The sequence below is a fragment of the Cydia amplana genome, chromosome 1 (assembly GCF_948474715.1).
Source record: "Cydia amplana chromosome 1, ilCydAmpl1.1, whole genome shotgun sequence".
Taxonomy (NCBI): domain Eukaryota; kingdom Metazoa; phylum Arthropoda; class Insecta; order Lepidoptera; family Tortricidae; genus Cydia; species Cydia amplana.
Window position 1 is genome coordinate 15,175,900 of NC_086069.1, and position 19,724 is coordinate 15,195,623.

At 37.6% G+C, this 19,724-nt stretch overlaps 1 protein-coding gene across 1 annotated transcript; it reads left to right on the top strand.

Moving 5' to 3' along the window:
* The first annotated feature begins 1,335 nt into the window (after nucleotides 1-1,335).
* On the top strand, nucleotides 1,336-19,331 carry LOC134648785 (excitatory amino acid transporter). Its single transcript, XM_063503342.1, has 10 exons — nucleotides 1,336-1,415; nucleotides 8,419-8,574; nucleotides 9,654-9,990; nucleotides 12,625-12,762; nucleotides 15,274-15,482; nucleotides 16,298-16,469; nucleotides 16,973-17,167; nucleotides 17,541-17,675; nucleotides 18,154-18,259; nucleotides 19,005-19,331. Exons 1-10 carry the CDS (start codon nucleotides 1,361-1,363, stop codon nucleotides 19,158-19,160), a joined length of 1,659 nt encoding a protein of 552 aa, XP_063359412.1. The 5' UTR covers nucleotides 1,336-1,360; the 3' UTR covers nucleotides 19,161-19,331.
* The last annotated feature ends 393 nt before the right edge of the window (nucleotides 19,332-19,724 follow it).

Here is a 19,724-nt window from a genome sequence, read left to right on the forward strand (position 1 = left end):
TGTAAGGTAGGTAGGCGTGTGTTTTATTAGATTAGGTACCGCGTTATTATATACAAATCTAATAAGTAGGTAGTAACTTTTGATGATTTTGAGTTACTTGTTCACGTGGCTCCATACCTTCTCAATCATATGTTTACATTTAAATACAACTGAACCAAAACTGACCGGCTAGCATGAGTTGAGTTCTAGCGCGACTTCATACATCTAGCGCGACTTCAAGTATGGACTCACGTTCGAGAACGCAACTCATGCTAGCCGGTCTGGGCTATAACCGCGAAAATCGAAGTAATCAAATTGCGGGCATCTTTCTCTGTCACTCTAATTACGCCTTCATTGGAGTCAAAGAGAAAGAACCCCGCAATTTAAGAATTTCGGTTTTCGCGGTAGGCCCTCAGCTTTCAGTTTAGGCAAGGTGTGGGTAAGATGCATTGGCATAACTCCAGATGCGGAATAATTTTGAAAAATGCTAATATCTACTAAACCAGTAGGTACTTAGCATTTCATAATTTGGCAACACTTACGCTATTACAACGCTTAATCAAGGCATATTGCTTACCGTTGCTACAGTAGAAAGCACTTCAAGTTTAGAAGCTTTGGAATATATTCAAAATTATCCCGCTCTAAAAGTTACCCCAATGCATCTTACTTTTCCTACCAATTGTTTTAAATATGGTCCCATAAAATATGTGGATCTTCTACATTATTTCTTGCATGTCGAAATAAATAAAAACAAATTAGTTCAGCAAAAAAGGGACGCGTTTTCATTAACTGTTTGATTACTTACACAACGTCGCTTATAGGGATCAATGTAGTCAAGTGATCATTGAGAACTTCGTGTGTAACTGTACCATTAGACAAATGCACCTTCTAACACCTTTATTCTCAGAGCGTCAAAGTCTAGAGTTTGTAAATACAGCCGTATTCTCAAAATGAAAGCAACATTTCAATTTATAATAAGTGCTCATCGGCGTTATCGTTACTTGTATCCATGGTACCACACGGATAGGACCAAAGGCTATGTAAAAATTATACTATGTAGGTACAATTTGTGTCGGTTTAGTAATAATTTAATCTTTGTCCAATAGTATTTTTAACAGTGTTTTATATTTTAATTAGTCAATATTAAAATAATAGATTGTTCACTAACTTTTTCACATTTATCTTTCTCACATTTCGAAGTTTTTGCTCACAGCAATAATACTTAATGTTTAGTGGGTAGGTTTAGATAATAAATATTTATTGAGTACCCAAATTAGCTGTGAATAAAATCATTCTTGCTAGTTAACTTAAAAGTCATACTGAAATAGGTGGATACATGAGTGATATATAAATATATAAAGTAAATATACAACAGTGAATCATGGTTTTAAAATCAGAAATGGATCCGCCTTGTAAACCACACAAGCAGTTTCATGGTGAGTATGTAAATGTCTTATTTAATTTCATTAAATTATACTACTTTCCGTATAATTTAATAAAATTAGTATCGTAACGAAATGAGTAGCACTATTCACATTTATATGATAAAGATATTTTAGATATACTCGTACATATTTAATTACACAAACGGGTCTACCGCGATAGTTTCATCGCGGTATACCCGTCTGTGTAATTAAATATCTGTACAAAACGCGAGGGTTTAGTGTTATATTTAAGATAAACGTACAATGTGAAGTAAAAGCAAAGAGATTTTATAATTATATAATGCAAGCACGTCAATAAATCCATTACATAATTAATTTAAATATTCCATACATAATAGATTCCTTCGATATACACTTAATTTATAGATTCACCGAGAATGTCATTCAAATACAAGTCTTAAAATACATGTATCATAGTTTCAATCTCAAACAATACAGCAATCTGAGATTAAAATAAACCTTACCATTCGCACTGCACTTGCCAAATGCAATCGAACGACATCGCTTCTCTGCGATTTTTCACTGAAAATATAATTAATTACCATTGTTATAAATTAAAGTGTAACATTAAAAAACAATGTAGCTAACCAGTGTATATACTTTTAATCACATAAAATTATATGACATATACTGTACAGTGACATATCTACAAACAATAACAAATTAAACAGTAAAATTAAATAGCGCGTTTCTGGTAGAATAAATGTTTTAAAACAGTTTTTTTTTTTAACTTACTTTATTTTTTTCATTTGATGACAGTGAATATTTATCGGTGTTTTGATATTAAGTAAATAAAATAAATAATTGTTTTTATTTCCTTGGACGGACCTACAACTACCAAAATTAAACAACTAAAGGGTAAGCATGCATTTTTCATTTGTTTAAATGTTAATTTGTAGTTAACTGGTAATAATAACTCTTTAGTAAGTACTTATAGGAAATCTGGCCAAATTGTTATTTAATTCCACAATTTGTTTGTTTAACGTACCTGTTACATGCGTGTGAAGGAACAATAACGTGTTATTGAATTCCACACAATTAACTGAAGGAAAAGGTTAAAACATAGTTAAGGCATTATGTTTCATTTTACGAGTTTATTTACTAAACAATAGTGACACATATTAGACACCAAATTTCTTATTCGTATTTCATTACTATTGTTACGTTACCTTTTAAGATACCTAATCTATCCTAAGTTTTTCATAACAGAGAAAAACATCACATTTTGGCAAACATTTACACAATATGTTAGGTATCAGTAAACGTTAGTAGTGGTAGACTAACTTCATAAGCACATTTTGAATACCATAATATATCTCTGAAACATACGTGGAAATAATCGTCAGTACGTTCGTAAGGCTGCCTTTTCACTGAGGCGGAGATGAGCGGAGATGAGAGAAGACGTGCGGGAATAGCATTGGTTATAGGTAATCAAAGATTTCTCGAGATACGCCGTCGTCATCAATTGGTACAGGTCAGCCCTGTTCGATTCCCGCCCTAGGCACTGGCGGCTTTGCTAACGTTTTCTTCGTACATTTATTTCAGTTGAGTACAGTCAGCATCATAAGTAACGTACTAAACTATGCGTTAAAAGTTCTCTAATCGCTGAACAAGAAGAGATGGTCTCTATAAGTAAAACAATTACATTTTGTAGGTACTATTAAACACGGAGGTAGTTACTGGCTTACTGGTTACTACGTTCTTCTGTGCTTTGTGAAGGTTCCATGCATTATCTGTTCTATAAGAGTCGAACTAGTGTAGATATTGTTATAGGGCATTAACGACGCGACTCACTGATTTGGATAAATGGGTCAGTTTAGTTCTATACGGCTACCATCAGTTTGGCACTGACTAGGGTTTGCAATTCGGATCCGGAATGTATGAATTTATCCGGATCTGGATCCGGATCCGCGGATCTTCCCATATATTTCGGATCCGTTGTGCTAACCCTAGCACTGACATAAACGCCATCGAAGACGTAATTTACTTTCCATCTCGCTCGTACTCGCATATTAGTGCGAACGAGATGTATAGAAAGTAAATTACGTTCTCGACGGCGTTTATGTCAGTGACAAACTGATGGTAGCCGTACTAATCCATCTAATCTATGTAATCGTTAAAGTAAGTATTTTAGCACCCCAGCGTCGGAAATATGATTACGTTTATGTAGGTATGACATAATATACAGGATAACTCACGTTAGACCGGGCCGGGCGCGAGCCGCACCTTCCGGCGCTTACTTTTCTATGACAGAGAGACCGGTGATCACGTGGTGCTTTGCTTTTTAGGGTTCCGTACCCAAAAGGTAAAAACGGGACCCTATTACTAAGACTCCGCTGTCCGTCCGTCCGTCCGTCCGTCTGTCACCAGGCTGTATCTCACGAACCGTAATAGCTAGCCAGTTGAAATTTTCACAGATGATGTATTTCTGTTGCCGCTATAACAACAAATACTAAAAACAGAATAAAATAAAGATTTAAGTGGGGCTCCCATACAACAAACGTGATTTTTGACCGAAGTTAAGCAACGTCGGGCGGGGTCAGTACTTGGATGGGTGACCGTTTTTTTGCTTCTTTTTTTTGCTTGTTTTGCTCTATTGTTGATGGGGCGGAACCCTCCGTGCGCGAGTCCGACTCGCACTTGGCCGGTTTTTTGAAGTCTGGTCTGGCCTAGTGAGTAGTGACCCTGCATGTGAAGCCGCGGTCCTGGGTTCGAATCCCAGTAAGGGCATTTATTTGTGTGATGAGCACAGATATTTGTTCCCGAGTCTTGGGTGTTTTCTATGTATTTATGTATTTGTATAATAAATATATATATATCGTTGTCCGAGTACCCACAACAAGCCTCCTTGAACTTACTGTGGGACTTAGTCAATCTGTGTAAGAATGTCCTATATAATATTTATTTATTTATTTTCCATAGAAAACGAAGCACCGGAAGCTCCGGCTCGGACCCGGCCCGGTCTATAACGTGAGTCATCCTTAAAGGTTATATTCGGATTCGGACTGCATCAACGTTACTGCTGCAGCGTTGCTGGAGCACCCATGCAGTAGCGGGAAATGAACGATGTCACTGTCAAATTGTCAATTGCCTTTTTAAATAACAATATAACAAACAATGAAGTTTGTAAAGATCAATGCTCGAATGATATTCCGCGACACCGTCTAGCTCGCTCGCCGCAACTAAATTTAGATGCACATGCAAATGCACTCTGTATATTTAGCCAACATTTTTATTTTTTTGTGTTAAATTTACATCGTGAAGACATCTATATCGTAAACAGTGGCTTTTAAGAGATTTTCAAAGGTTTTTTTAAACGCTTTTTACTCAAAGTGACGTAAAGTCTGGAAATTAGAAGGCGACAAAAGATATGGCACGCCGCGCGTAACTTGCGAACGTAAAAATGATCATCGCGCGTATATTTTTACTGCGCTCTAATGCCCCCGCCAAGTCCAGCAAAACTAAGAGGCTATAGGCCGTACCACACCATCCTCTTCTCGAAGCCAATCAGGCCATTTTCAACCTCCAGAAATTATGTGCTGGATAAACTTCTGTTTAAAATTTTGCTGGACATTCTATTCAGTTTGACATAAAGTTGCGTTTGATGAAGTTGGACTACTGATGAAGACTATAAAAATGATGGCATACTGCCATATTTTTAGGGTTCCGTACCCAAAGGGTAAAAACGGGACCCTATTACTAAGACTCCGCTGTTCGTCCGTCCGTCCGTCCGTCTGTCACCAGGCTGTATCTCACGAACCGTGATAGCTAGACAGTTAGTTGAAATGTTCACAGATGATGTATTTCTGTTGCCGCTATAACAACAAATACTAAACTAAAGAATAAAATAAAGGTTTAAGTGGGGCTCCCATACAACAAACGTGATTTTTGACCGAAGTTAAGCAACGTCGGGCGGGGTCAGTACTTGGATGGGTGACCGTTTTTTTGCTTGTTTTTTGTTGATGGTGCGGAACCCTCCGTGCGCGAGTCCGACTCGCACTTGGCCGGCTTTTTTGTTAGGTTATTTTCATAAAACTCTTCATTGACTTTCATGCGTACTATGTATTCAACTTTCCTGACATGAGATCATGAGATGTCGTCGTTGGTACAGTACAGCTGAACTTTCAATCTCGTAATATCTAGTACATAATACATAATATGCTGTAGGTATTACGATGGAATCAGATGCAAAAGTCTAAACATGTAAACGTGAACTAGTGAAAGAATGCTACACATAAGTTACTAAGAAATGTATACAGCTTTAAGATCTGTTATTGTTTAGTTTGATTTTTTATGTCTCAATAATAAAGTTTTAAATGTTATAAGATCTTTATTTTGAGCTACTGGACTATAATTTTAGTAGATTGGCAAGTGGCCCAACATTCTTTAATTGACGGAAAAAACACTTCTCGGGATTTGGATGTAGCACAAATGTAGCGGATTAGACTACGCGTCAAATATAAGTCTAAATGTCGTAATATGAAATATATATGAAGACCAATTACTTACAGGCCATTACTAATATACACTGACATCAGAATGATATTTGAATCATATATTGTGCATTTCGCTAGTACTTGGCCGTAGTATTAGGGTGATTCTTAAATTGTGTCCAAAAAAATCTTTTTTTCGCAAAAGGTTTAATTTTTGACATATTGTTACATATATCAAAAGAACATACAAAAGCAAAATTTTGATGCATATGCTCAAGCTTAATACCCTCAAGATTGGTAAATAAAATTAGTACATAAACACGGTTGTGACAAAGTGTCCCTCAGTCGTGACATTTCGGCATTTTGGCGGCCAACCCCACTATTTTGATTAATATTATTATTTGAACATAGCCTAAGTACGACAAACCTAATGACAGCTTATACGTTGAAATCCGTCAAACTATATAGGTCATAGAGCGTGACAAAGAAGTGGATACACATCATACATACATACATGCGAAAAACATTTTTCGGCTTTGGCAGTCGGGCAATAATAGCAAATGATCTATAGCTAATGACAATCAATTTCTAACGAGTACATATGCGTCTAAATTAATCAAACGAATTAATAATTTCACGACCACGTGTCTATATGTCACAAACGTGGACTCAAAAGTCCGTGGCGGTGACAGATTTTTGAGGCCACGGTTGTGACAATTTGGAACATGTTCGGTATTATTTAAAAATTACCTTTGAATTTGCAAATGTTAAATAATTAGCTTAATCTTCAATGTATGACGTATATATCTTATTTTACAAACTATAACGTGAAACCGGTACTTATTTTTAAATTTCTAACACGGCGGTGACGCGTTAAGGTTGACCATTTTTACAAATTAACAGAAATAAACAATTTTCGACAAAATTTCTACCATCAGCCATTTCCAAATCTGACAACAACACAGTGTTGTCGTTCTTAAAAAACTTTAAAAAGGCTGCCAGTAGTAACGATAATTTTTACCGAGTACCGCATGTTTATATTACCACGCGCGGCGGTGACGTGAAAACTGATCACAAAATATATGTTGTTTAAAATTATATAAAATCGTTATAAATCCATACAATTTTTAAACAGTGTTGTAGAACAAGGATTAGTGTTTTATATTTGATATAAATTATTGCAAAATCACTTCATATTTAAAAAAAAAGTCAAATATCACAAAATCCGGGGACGTCACACTACACGGTCCGTGGCATTTCGCACTTGTAATTTTTTTTATATGTTTCTAATACTCTTTGGACAATACATTTAGGTTGACCTAAAACTAGAGGAAAATTGCTAAGTATATTGATAAAGAGTTTACTTATTTTCACAAAAATACATGCTATTCTTACGTGTTACACAAAAAATGCATAAGAATAAGAATTACCCATTAGCGCGGGCGAGACGCACAATAACTACTAATATGATTGAAATATCATTCTGATGTCAGTGTATACGTCCGAATTGGCCTGTAGACTGGTACAGATACATTTGAACGCGAACTGTAGAGATTAGTTAGAAAAGTATTCCGGGGTGGCAGATACTTTTGGCGCATTATTTAACCCGCTACGATTGATGCTGACTGTACATGTAAATGTGACTGTTAAGGGACTTGTATGGGAACTTGCAGTTGGCGTGCAGTTCCCATACAAATTGCAGTCGGATTGGTCCGTCTGTATCTGTATCGACCCTAATCCGGCAAAAGCCCAACACTTTTGTTTGTGTGCGTTGCGTTCATAAGATTTCCTATATTATTATTTACGGACATTGTTTACAAACTTGACACACATTTTATCGACCTACCTAATGCGCATGTGTAAACCAATTTCTTTATTTTAGCTTAGTTTGACGTAACTTACATGTAATATTGTATACTTACATAAGTATAGTTCTTAACGGAAAAGATAATGCCCACAATTTAATAATCTATTTATAGATGTTTAATACAACTAAGTGAACGGTTAGCAATCGATGCCTGCGCGCGCAGTTTAAACATGGCTTCCTTATGTAAAAGTCGACAACTGTCGATCGTTCTGTTTCACATACATTGCCGAGTTTTAACACCTATTGTTATGATCTATTGAAAAGAAAACCGCAATAGATATCATATTATTTTATTTCCACTCCGATCAAAGAAAGGAGGAAGTATCAAAGTAGCAAGTGATCTAACCGCTTCAGCACATATCGAGTTCAGTCATCCGAAGCGCAGTGTTGGGATGGCATTGCAGTGAAAATTAATATATAGAAAGTTTATCAAAGAACCCTTTAATGGAATCGTTCAGATATAGCAAAAAAGGAACAGTTTCATTCATAAAAACTAATTCTAACACGTGACGAACATGCCAAGTGTATAGTAAAAAACGTGTATAAACAGAAAACCTATGTGACCGGTGCACTTTAGTCCGAACTCAAAAAAATAGGTTATTAGGAAAGAGGGCGTGGGAACGAAACCAGATCTTCAGATCTGGGCTGTAGGGTCCTATTTTGCCTGTGATGGAGAAAGGTGAACGGTTTTCAGAGTATCTGTTCGCGAAGATGGGGCCAGGGGACCGAGGGCCGAAGACCACGGAGGACCGGGCCGCGCCGGTAGACCCCACCGGTGTCAGGAAGTGGTTTATGGACAATACCATGCTGGTCGTCACATTAATTGGCGTGCTCACTGGTATCGCTATCGGTAAGTAAATTAATAATTTTATGACTTTCAAAATATTACGAATTAAAAATATTGTTTCATAAAGATTCCTAATTTTGGAAAGTTTCCGCCACACGTTTTCTTTACACCGGCCAGATTTTTAAATAGCTTTTCCCTAAAGTTCTAAAGTTCAACGGTTTACTAACTAAACATGTACTATTACTTTTATTGACGCGGTGCTTAGTCAAAGTGAAATCGATTATCTGTGTGATACTCCATATCAATGCTAACTTAATTTTATTTCAGGGAAAAAAATATTTTCCCCTGTCCTATTTTTATAAAGCCGATATTTTTTAGGTAAATTATATAGGTACGTACAACTTCTAAGTACCTACCTATTCTGATTTCAATGGTCATTAATTCTCGGAGTGTTAAAACATCCATTTACCGACAGCCCGACGACGGTGACAAATTTGATCGATGACAAATAAATTGTTGCTTTCGTCGTCGGGTCGTTCAGGACTTTAAAAAAATAGAATTCTTATTGGAATTTATAAATTGATTGATTCGTAAATACACACATAGTGACTACAATCATAATTATATTCGTTAAAGAAATGGCAAAAATGAAATACAGAAATAGTTTGGTTTACATTTTATAAAATTCAAGTTATTCATGACTGTCTAATGCCTGGATTCTGAGTCAGTGGGTAGGTGAGTACTTAGATACCTACCATGAAAAATAAAAATATAATTTGACGGCTACCTTAACGGCATAAATCATTCTTTTAAATATGAATTTCATTATCATTTTAATACCTACCTTATTTAATTTATTTATGACCTAAGCCTTCCTGAAATAAAGTAGAATTCGCGTGACTGACCTTGACTTTCCGGAAAACAAGCGGCTGGCACACGCTGACTCAGCCAAATTGATTCAAGCTATTATTAGGGTAGACCCATTAGGGTGATTAGAATATGATAAGGACAATATCGACTAACGGGGCTTAGCATAGTTGTTATACAACAAACCAAGCGTTACCTAAATCAATTGACATGAGCTGCAATAAGTACTATTAGTAGGTACCTATGCAAATTGCAATATCTCATTTATTTTTCAGGTTTCGGCTTGCGTCCATACAATCTCGGTCCCGATGCTTTAATGATCATTTCGTACCCCGGCGAGCTCTTCATGAGGCTATTGAAGTTGATGATCCTTCCTTTGATCATAGCGAGCCTGATCGCTGGATCTGCTAGCCTGAACGCCAAGATGAGCGGGAAGATTGCTGTCCGGACTCTACTCTATTTTATACTTACGTCCATGTTTAACGCTTTTCTGGGGATACTCCTTGCAATGATGATTCACCCTGGGCAGCCGGAACTGCGAGAGGACTTTGTCGTGGCCATTGAAAACAAAAGAGATCACAGTATTCTTGACAGTCTTCTGGATATTGGTCGGTGAGTTCATTTGCAAATCATGGACTAAATACAAGGTAAAGAGTTTTTAGAATTGATAAGATTTGCAAGCTTTTACTCATAATTATAATATTAGATAACCCCTTGTAGTCGGAACTACGATATCCCTTTAATTCGCAATGCCAAGAATACTTTACACCAGAATCAAAAAAATATTGTAACGTAATTTTCACTTAAACTCAATTCTTTTTTAAATATAATGATAGTTCGAAACCTAACTTATCTTCGACGAGTGAGGGCATTGCTCAGGGGCACGTATTTTGACAATTAGGGGCAAGATGGTGCCGCGACAGCAATCGACCGTAGGACGTGATGTAATTAAAAAATATTTAAAAATATTTATACCTATAATATTTATTGAAATACTATTACAATGTGTTCTTGAGGGTGTGTGCTTTGTGTTTTCATGTTTTTCTAATAAAATGGAAGCCTAACTAACACAGGACTGGGTTACCATTATGCGTGTTAAGAATGCTTAGCTTCGCGAGATTCTTAGAAATATACTTAGTGTAACGCATGTTAAGCATTCTTAACATTGCGCCGCTCTGAATAAAGTACATTCTTGTTGGGCTGTTAAGTATTTTTAACATTGCGAAGATAAAGTATAATTTGGGAAAAGATACAACATACACGACTTGATGGATTCAAAGGTGGTAGACCACCAAGATGACCGTTTTGCAGCGAGCTCCTCCCAAACGTGCAGGATCGATAGCACACGCGTTTAGGTGACGCTTGAGCACGTCCTTATATCGGAGGTATTGGCCGCCGTGCTTACCCTCTGCTAATTCTGAGTAGAATATAGCTTTAGGCAAGCGGCGATTGTCCATTCGGAGAACATGCCCACACCACCTGAGCTGACGCTGCATCAATAGTGCCTCCATGCCGTACATCCAGAACGACGAACGACGCAGAACCTCAAGAGTTTGGAGTACGATCCTGCCATTTAATCCTAAGTATACATCTTAGGTGGCACGTGTCTAGTCTTTTGATATCTGGCTTGCACAGGCACCATATCTCTGCCCCATACAGATGGACTGGAATTATTAGGGCCTTATGGACGCGTATCCAAAGGGGCCCACATATTACCGTTCGTCGGACGATATCAGCCTGTCAGTTGTTCGGAACTATCACCTTTTGCGTCTAACTGACAGGCTGATATCGTCCGGCGAACTGGTAATCTGTACCCCTTTAGTCTCAAGCTTGATATCATGGGACCTCCACACACGATCAGTGAGTCGCCCGAAAGCGTTGGCAATGCGAGATGGTATTTCTGAAGCCAGAGTATATATTGTCATGTCGTATAGTGCTCCCAAGATATTTAAAATGACAGACTTCATCTATTGGTTTCCCATCTAAATTCAGTGGTGTTAAAGTGGTGTTGAATCAGATTCAACTCCCCGGGGTGGTTGTTTGAGGATTGGCGTATTGGAAGCACTTATTACCAGGCCAAATTGTTGGCATACTATCAGACATAAGGCATACGTCGTCAGCGCAGGTAGAGTATCTCTAATATGGAGACTCATCGCACTTTACATTTCGCCTTGAACCTTGATATGTCAAAGACAGCTTTCTCAGTCCTCACATATATGGGTTTTTTGTTTGGCACAACAGTTTAAAGCTTCTCACATCATCACTGAGAAGTATATGGCAAAGAGTGTGGGTGCCGTGACACATTCCTGCTTCACTCCGCTTGTAACCTGGATCTCCTCAGAGAATTCGTTTTCATGTTGAACCCTGCGCTTTCATACAATCGTGAAATTGACGAATGAGGTTTACGAACTTCTTTGAATATCCAGATTTTCGTAGAATAAGCTGTAAGGCTTTGCGTGGGACTTCATATTAAGTTGAAAGAGCCCGGATCAACGTAGACTATCCTCAGACCGTAAAACATTATACAACGCTCATATTGGGAGGTGTTAATTTAGCTGATATGTTGGTGGCCAGAAAAGCAACAGTAGTTGCAAGACCTCCACCTGTAGTTCAGTATAATAACAGGACACTTGCCAAGTTGCCAGTGTACACCTCATACGGACGATGTAGGTATTTCAAAAAAAGGAAACATGAACACGGAGTGCTCATTAATGCAAATTGAGATGAATGCCTTGCCTAGTAGCAATAATAAAATGTTTCTACTCTTTTGACGTTGCTCAATAAAAACTTTTCATATAAAAACTAAAAATTTGTTATTAATTTATTTTCTCTAAGCCATGCGCAATGTCAAGAATACTGGACATTGGTTGCCAATGGTCAAATGTTGAAAGTTGGGCAATGTCAAGTATTCTTAGCATATGTTTTCTAGAACATCATATACAAAATATTTTTTTTATTATTTTTCTGTAGTTTATATTACCCCTAAGAACTCATTTAAGAGCTCGAAACCAGAAAAAAAATGAAAAAAATTTTTGAGCATTAAAGGGATATATATGAGTGTCAGAACAGCTGAGTCGGTGACGAATAAGCGCATGTGATTGGTATTGGCAGTCGCAATGATAATTCAATAATACATCATTGCTAGAAATAAATATCTCCCAGTTTTATTAATAAAATGCGAACTATTTTATATTCATGTAGTTTTTACTAGATCATGTTATAGCTATTCCTGATTTTTTGCTACAGAAACATTTTCCCGGACAACATCGTGCAGGCCGCGTTCCAGCAGGCGCATACCGTATACGCGGAGCAGCCATCGCTGTTTGCTAGGAACCTCACGGATAACGACACGGCGCCGGTTCTAGTCCGTGTCGTGTCCTACAGGTAAGAATCTCACCCAGTGACTTGCTAGGGAACATTGGAATAAACGGAAGAACTATAATACAATAAAGAATAGTAGGTGTCCCCCCACTACAGTAGTGAAGCCATTTAACATGCACGCCCACACGGTATCCATACATTTTAGTATCCACTCAATTGCTTCTGGTAACTAGAGCTGCCAACTTTGAACACCTACAAATTGCTTCTGGTAGCCAGAGCTACCAGACGACCATTGTACGATTTTTGATTTTTTATCTGTGAGTGGCGGCTTGGAAGCGGTTTAAACTATGTTCCAAGCATAGACAAATAACATGGCAATACAGAAAAAAAATAGCCAACATGATAAAATAAAAATATTTTAAACAGCTGTCGGTTTCAAAGTTGTGCGAAAGTGAAGTTGCGGAAAAGTGGTCAGTGTTTTAAAAATGCCGTAAGTATTTTTAATTACTCTTTTACTATCTAAATTTTATACCAAACGATTATGTATTTATCTAACTAACAGATAGAATGTATATTTCAGTTCTAATGTAGAATTATGAATTACTATCTCACTTCAAAGTAGTTAAACGGTGATTTTTTTCGGTTACTTGCAATTGAAATAAGATAAGATTTTGAAGAATAAGTCATATTTTTCAAATAAAATATTGTTATTAAAATAGTCTAAATATTAAGTTTCATTTATATTCATAAAATCATATAAACCTGTGATATGTTATACAGGATTAGCGAAAGAAACAATTGTAAGTATGTCCCGGGCGGCTGGTAACTCTAGTTACCAAAAGCAATTTAGCGAACGTCTCGCTCGGACGTCGTAAGGCATGAGGCACACTAGACGCTTTGCGTGCCCGTTGCGTGCCCGTGTGGTACATTCTTGTTATGTGTTCCTACTAATGTTTCAACTACTAAGATTGTGTTTTGGGGAAACCTGACATTATTTATACATGGTTATTGGTATATTTTTTATTAGTGCATGGTCATATACAGGATGTCCCCAGACTATGTCACATGAAGGAAAAGTACCTTAAATAACGTAGATAAGAATATGACGGTGACTGAAAATAATGTCTGCATACTTTTTCGAATGCTGGACCTACCTGTGCCTAACGCGCTCTGTGTGCCCCGACCCTAGTCACCAGCGGCGGCCATTTTTTCAACATGGCGGCCAGTCCTACCGGCGCCCGATCACGTGTTGCGGCTGTTTTTATACCGGCTTTGTTTATTTACGTTTAAGTTAGTGTTATTCCGTATTTAGCAGTTTTCTTTTGTGTAATATGGTTATGTTCTAACATTCTGTGATTAATAATGTGAAAAATGTATAGTGAAAATGTGATATTGTGTTGTTTTTGATCGGCAAAAGAACCCGAAACTGCGGTGGTACGTAATACTTTCTTGTTATTTACACTTGTAAAATCGTAATGAATGCGATAATTGCAAACTGTGACTATTCTAATTAAAGATTATTAGTTACTTGTTCTTATTAGAACTATATTTCCATACTTGAGTCTCTTTAACCATTCAAAAATACATCATGAATCAACGAAACATTTCGATCCGTCATGCGTATTTCTTGCGTGACGTGTCATAAAATGAAATGATGTTTATTTAAGGATTTTTAATAAATACTTATATGGTATTTGGTACTAAATAAAAGAAGAACTAATCTACTTTTTTTTACGATACTAAAAAATAGGTGTTATCGCTTTAGTTTTTTTTTTTAAATACATCTCTGCTTGAAGGTTTTAACTTTTTTAGGGTGTCAAGAGTACGGATTTTTTATAATTATTTTTATTATAATTACCCATACATTAAGCAACGGAATCAGATTCCTTGTTTTATTAGCTATTCTGTGTAAAAAATCATAGCAAATGGTTCATTAGACGCCAAGTAATTAATTTTTCAATAAAACACTGCATCGCCCGGACATTGGCTTAAAATGGCGAAGCACTTTACGCTACCATTTTTGAAATCCAAAAGCAACTGTGTGGGTATGCTTCACTTACTAACAGGTTTAGTTCATAAAACCTAAACGTTACTAGGCTTTATTATTATAAAGGAACAACACCGTGAACCTGTCGGGTTTAGCAAGCGTACACCGTATACGCATTCAGCGAGCGACCTTATCCACGTCGTCTCGTACAATGCACCTATGTCCGGAATTGTTCAATTAAATGGGAATGGAGGTTTGCACGCGTGATTTAGCCACTTAGATCACCTTTCATTAGGATAAAGTGAAAGTGCTTACGTTAACGTCCTTACAAATGTACTTATATGTATATTTTCAGTTCATCAGATAAATAGAACTTGTGTTTAAAAATAACTTCTATCTATGTTTTTCTAATAATTACGAGTATATGCTGCTTTGTTTCATGCATGAGTACTAGGCAATGTAAGTAAAATAGGTACAGATAAATATGTAATTCAGAAAAAACAATCAATATGTACGTGTTTAACAATAAGTATGTGCCTTTATCGATATTTAATTATTTAGTTACATGCAGCATGTTTTTATTTTAGATCAGGCACCAACACACTCGGCCTCGTCTTCTTCTGTCTCGTGTTCGGGAGTTTGCTCGGCACTCTCGGCCCCAAGGGCCAGGTTGTCATCGACTTCTTTCAAGCCATCTTCGAGGTCATCATGAAGATGGTGACGGGCGTCATGTGGTTCACCCCTGTGGGAGTCAGTAGCGTCATCGCTGGAAAGATTCTTGGTGTTAGCAATGTTGGTAAGTTTTATACTGTGATTTAATATAGGTAATGCTGTATAAAGCTGACCCCGGGCTATGTTACGAAAACATTAACATACACCCATTCCCCCCTGTTCGAAACCCTTACCTGTTGACAAGGTACTAGCACTTTTATGGTAAGCTTTAGATCATCATCATCATCATCCTGGCGTCAATCCCAGCTGTGCCCCCGCGCGGGGCGCGAGGACCCGGGGTCCGCCTTCCGACTCCTTCGTGGTATGGTAAGCTTTAGATCGTTGCCAATAAATCAAAACAGGCGCCACGTGTGACGATAAAGGAATATATTATTACAGTACATATGAGGCTACTTTCCCGCACTAGTGCGTAAAATAGCACTTTTCGTGCGTATGTCGAAACTTTAAAGTGCCATATGTACTGTAAAACGTTGTTCGATACACGTGCGAATAGGTAATTCGCAACTCGTGTCGATTTAAAACACTCCCTTCGGTCGTGTTTTAATTTATCGCCACTCGTTTCGAATTTCCTCTTTTTCGCACTTGTATCGAAAATAACTATTTCGTCTATACAATCACATTATTACCGCAATTACTAATTACTAAGAAATGAAGTTGTTATTATTTAGTTCTTTGACAAAACAAACATTTTCATAAGTTTTGACGAATAACCTAATAATAAATGTTATTTTGAACATGAAACTTCCATGAAATTATGACGTTTAAAATAACACTTGCACAGTCTGCTATCAAAATTTAATCGCTCCCGAGCTAGCTTGGCTGACAGTAAAATATAAGCAAACTGGTGTGAAGAATCTTTATACATTATGATTGTTTCAGCTCAAGTGATGTCCCAGCTGGCCTGGTTCATCGCTACGGTGGCGGTGGGTGTGTTCCTGTATCAGCTAATCGTGATGCAGCTCATCTATTTCATGTTCCTACGGAAGAACCCCTACAAGTTCTATTGGGGACTATCTCACGCAATGTTGACTGCTGCCGCTACTGCTTCAACGTAAGTATTTATACTTAAGTACCTACATGAAAAACCTATCATTTAATAAAGTCCACCTGCTTGTTGCATGTAATTATCAGCAAAATCTTTTTTGACCATTGTCTATGATTTGTGTGAGTACTTTATTCTCGCGGTTCAGCTCTCATAAACGACGTTTAGTTCTCATAATTACATTAATTACAAACGTATATCGAAGCAGGCCAGTGTTTGGCAAATCACTGAGACATATGGTAGGTAGAGTCAGACCAAGAATAGTCTGCAGCGGATTTGATAGCCCACGCAGTGCAAGTGTTATTTTAAACGTCAAACTTCTATGAAATTATGACGTATAAATGACACTTGCATTGCGTGGGCTATCAAATCCGCTGCAGACTTTTTTTGGTCCGACTCTACACAATTGTGATGATGATTATTTCATTGATCAGTAAGTTTAGCGATTTCTCCTACACGATAACAACTGAACTGTGAGCTCTATTTCAAGCATCACATTTGTCTATTTCCAGAGCCGCAGCCCTCCCAGTTACGTTTCGCGCGATGGAAGGCCCGCTCCGCATCGACCCTCGCATCACACGCTTCGTGCTGCCCATCGGCTGCAACATCAACATGGACGGCACGGCCCTGTTCCTGGCTGCGGCCAGCGTCTTCGTCTGCCAGATGAACAACTTGCATCTAGGGTTCGCGCAGCTCGCTACCATATTGTAAGTAATTGTTGATATGAAACAACTTAGGTACGGTAGAACTGTGACGGTTGGTAAGAAGTTACTATGGTCAGCTACGGAGTGAGATAACTGGTATATATGCAATAATAATAATTTAACGATATTTAAACATTACAAAAAAAAATACTTATGTTCGAATGGGTACTAAAAGAAGTTTAATTAAAACTGTCAGAATTATTATACAGGAATTATTTTATACAAGAGAAGTCGATGACATTTTCGGAAGGCGTTTGGTGGTATTATTGTTTTTATAAGACCTTATAAATCAGCCCCATTCAGCCATTGCAAACATCCAAGCTACATTTGGCCACAAGTTTCCCAATGTTACAATGTTGTCATGTTGTCATTCCAGCTTGACATCGACAGCAGCGTCAGTGTCGTCTGCGTCAGTGCCGTCGGCCGCCATGGTGCTCCTGCTCGTGGTGCTGGCGGCGGTGGATGCGCCCGCGCACGACGTGTCGCTGCTGTTCGCTGTGGATTGGCTCGTGTGAGTATCGTGTGCGGTGGGGTGCCGTCACCTATAACACTCTAAAGTACTATGATGAGAGCTGATTCAGAGGCGGAGTCTAAAACACTTGCCGCCAAGAATGCTTATTACTTTGTGGCTAGTCGTGGAATTGCAACAAACTGATCAAGGTGACTGCGTAAAGAGAGTTTCTATAAATAGCAACGATCTCTACTTATCGATTTAGAGATACACACGATTTTACACACGGGTGATAATTGCTATGTTACTAAAAAGGGGTCTGGGGAATGCCCTGGCATACTTGCAACTCAAATTCACTATTATATCTGATTTGACTTACGTTTCGGAGCGTAGCTAAAATAAGTAGTGTAATTATATAACGGCCTAGAATTAGCTTACCGTTAGTATAGGAAAGTGAGTATGTTGGGGCACTTAGGACATTGGACATTCTGTATATTCAATTAAATAAATACCTGTAGGTACTTATAACCCGTTTCAGTGACCGGATACGCACCACAAACAACATGCTGGGAGACTGCTACGCGGCCGCGGTGGTGGAGCACCTGTCTAAGAAAGAGTTGATGGCTTGCGATGCCGTGACCATGGTAAGTACTCGATAATACGAAAAGACGTTCGTTATGCCGAAAAACAATACACACTAATACTTGTGTGCACAGTTGTCAGTGGTAAATCACTCACTGCCACGCGGCCTGCAGCAAAATTGGTGTCACAATAAAATAGGTATGCCTATCTATAATAATAGGTATGCGTGTTTTAACGGTTAAATCCGAGTTAGTGGCTAACCAGCTAACCCTGGATGGTGCAAGTGACCCTTAATTACCTGAGCGTTTTCCAAAAAAAAATTACATTTCATTCATGTCTTCAAAATATTTACTTCTTGGGCTCATTTTAGAATCATTTGTACATTCACGCCTCATACATGAAAAAATGTGTCCCAAAATTTTGTATGAAAAAATATTCATCCAGTGCGTCACGTTCATACAAATAAAAAAAATATTTATAAAAAATGTGACGATCTGGAAAGGAAATCTTGGGACACATTTTTTCATGTAGTAGGTATGAGGCGTGAATGTACAGATGATTCTGAGTAAAATGAGCCCAAGAAGTCAATATTTTGAAGACATGAATGAAATGTAGGTACTTTTTTTTGGAAAACGCTCACCTATCTTTTTTTCGAAATTCTAATATGAGACCCTTCTCATAATATGAGAAGGGGAGGATATATAATTTTTTTTTACTAGATACCTATTTTTTATTTGAAGTAAAACATGCGAAAGAAAATGTAGGTAACTATAATAATTATATTAACCAAAATAAACTTATTTCTAGGAGCCAGTGGTCGCCAATGGTCTTATCCCGACACCAAACACTGAAGATGAAAGATTAGATACACCATCAGGGAAAAAATCCATAACATCCGACGACATTATTATCGATATGCATTTATCCTCCCAGGCAAGCAGTAGTCCTGTCAAACGAATTTAGCTCATGAAATCCCTAAACAGACTGTGTTTTTAAACCATTTTTCTAAATAGACAAGTCAAAGTTGTCTGTATTTTAGAATTGATTTTCAATTGTTAAATATTTCCATTCAGTGGTCCCAATTATTGTTACTTAATTCGCGATGCTAAGAGTTTGGTGTATTCCCATATGTCCCCGTGGGGGACAGATGGGGATAGGTGTTTTCATATAAATCATTCACATTTGTCCCCAACTCTTGCCTCATGTAAGCGGCGATCACATGGGGGTGGGGGACAAATGGGACTACACCAATTTGTTTAACAATCGATTTTTATTTTCGTACTTACCTATCTTTAACTATTTTTCATTTTGTCTTTGAAATGTCAGGCCTGAATAGTTTGAAAGATTGAATATAGAAAATAGGTAAGGTGATGGATGAGCAAAATCTGAAATGCTCTGTATCTAGGTTTATAGATCGGTACTTCAAAACGTAAAGAAAATGGTCAAAATGGCAAGGAAAATAATAAAGAGATTATGTCCACTTACGAGGGCCGTAAAAAAGCAAAATCTTAGCATCGTAATTAAGTT

Excerpts from the sequence above, each read along its gene's own strand:
- LOC134648785 (XM_063503342.1), top strand. The coding sequence starts at position 1,361 with ATGGTTTTAAAATCAGAAATGGATCCGCCTTGTAAACCACACAAGCAG. Across the intron at positions 8,575-9,653 it reads GCTCACTGGTATCGCTATCG|GTTTCGGCTTGCGTCCATAC; the intron begins GTAAGTAAATTA and ends TTTATTTTTCAG. Across the intron at positions 17,168-17,540 it reads GCGCAGCTCGCTACCATATT|CTTGACATCGACAGCAGCGT; the intron begins GTAAGTAATTGT and ends TTGTCATTCCAG.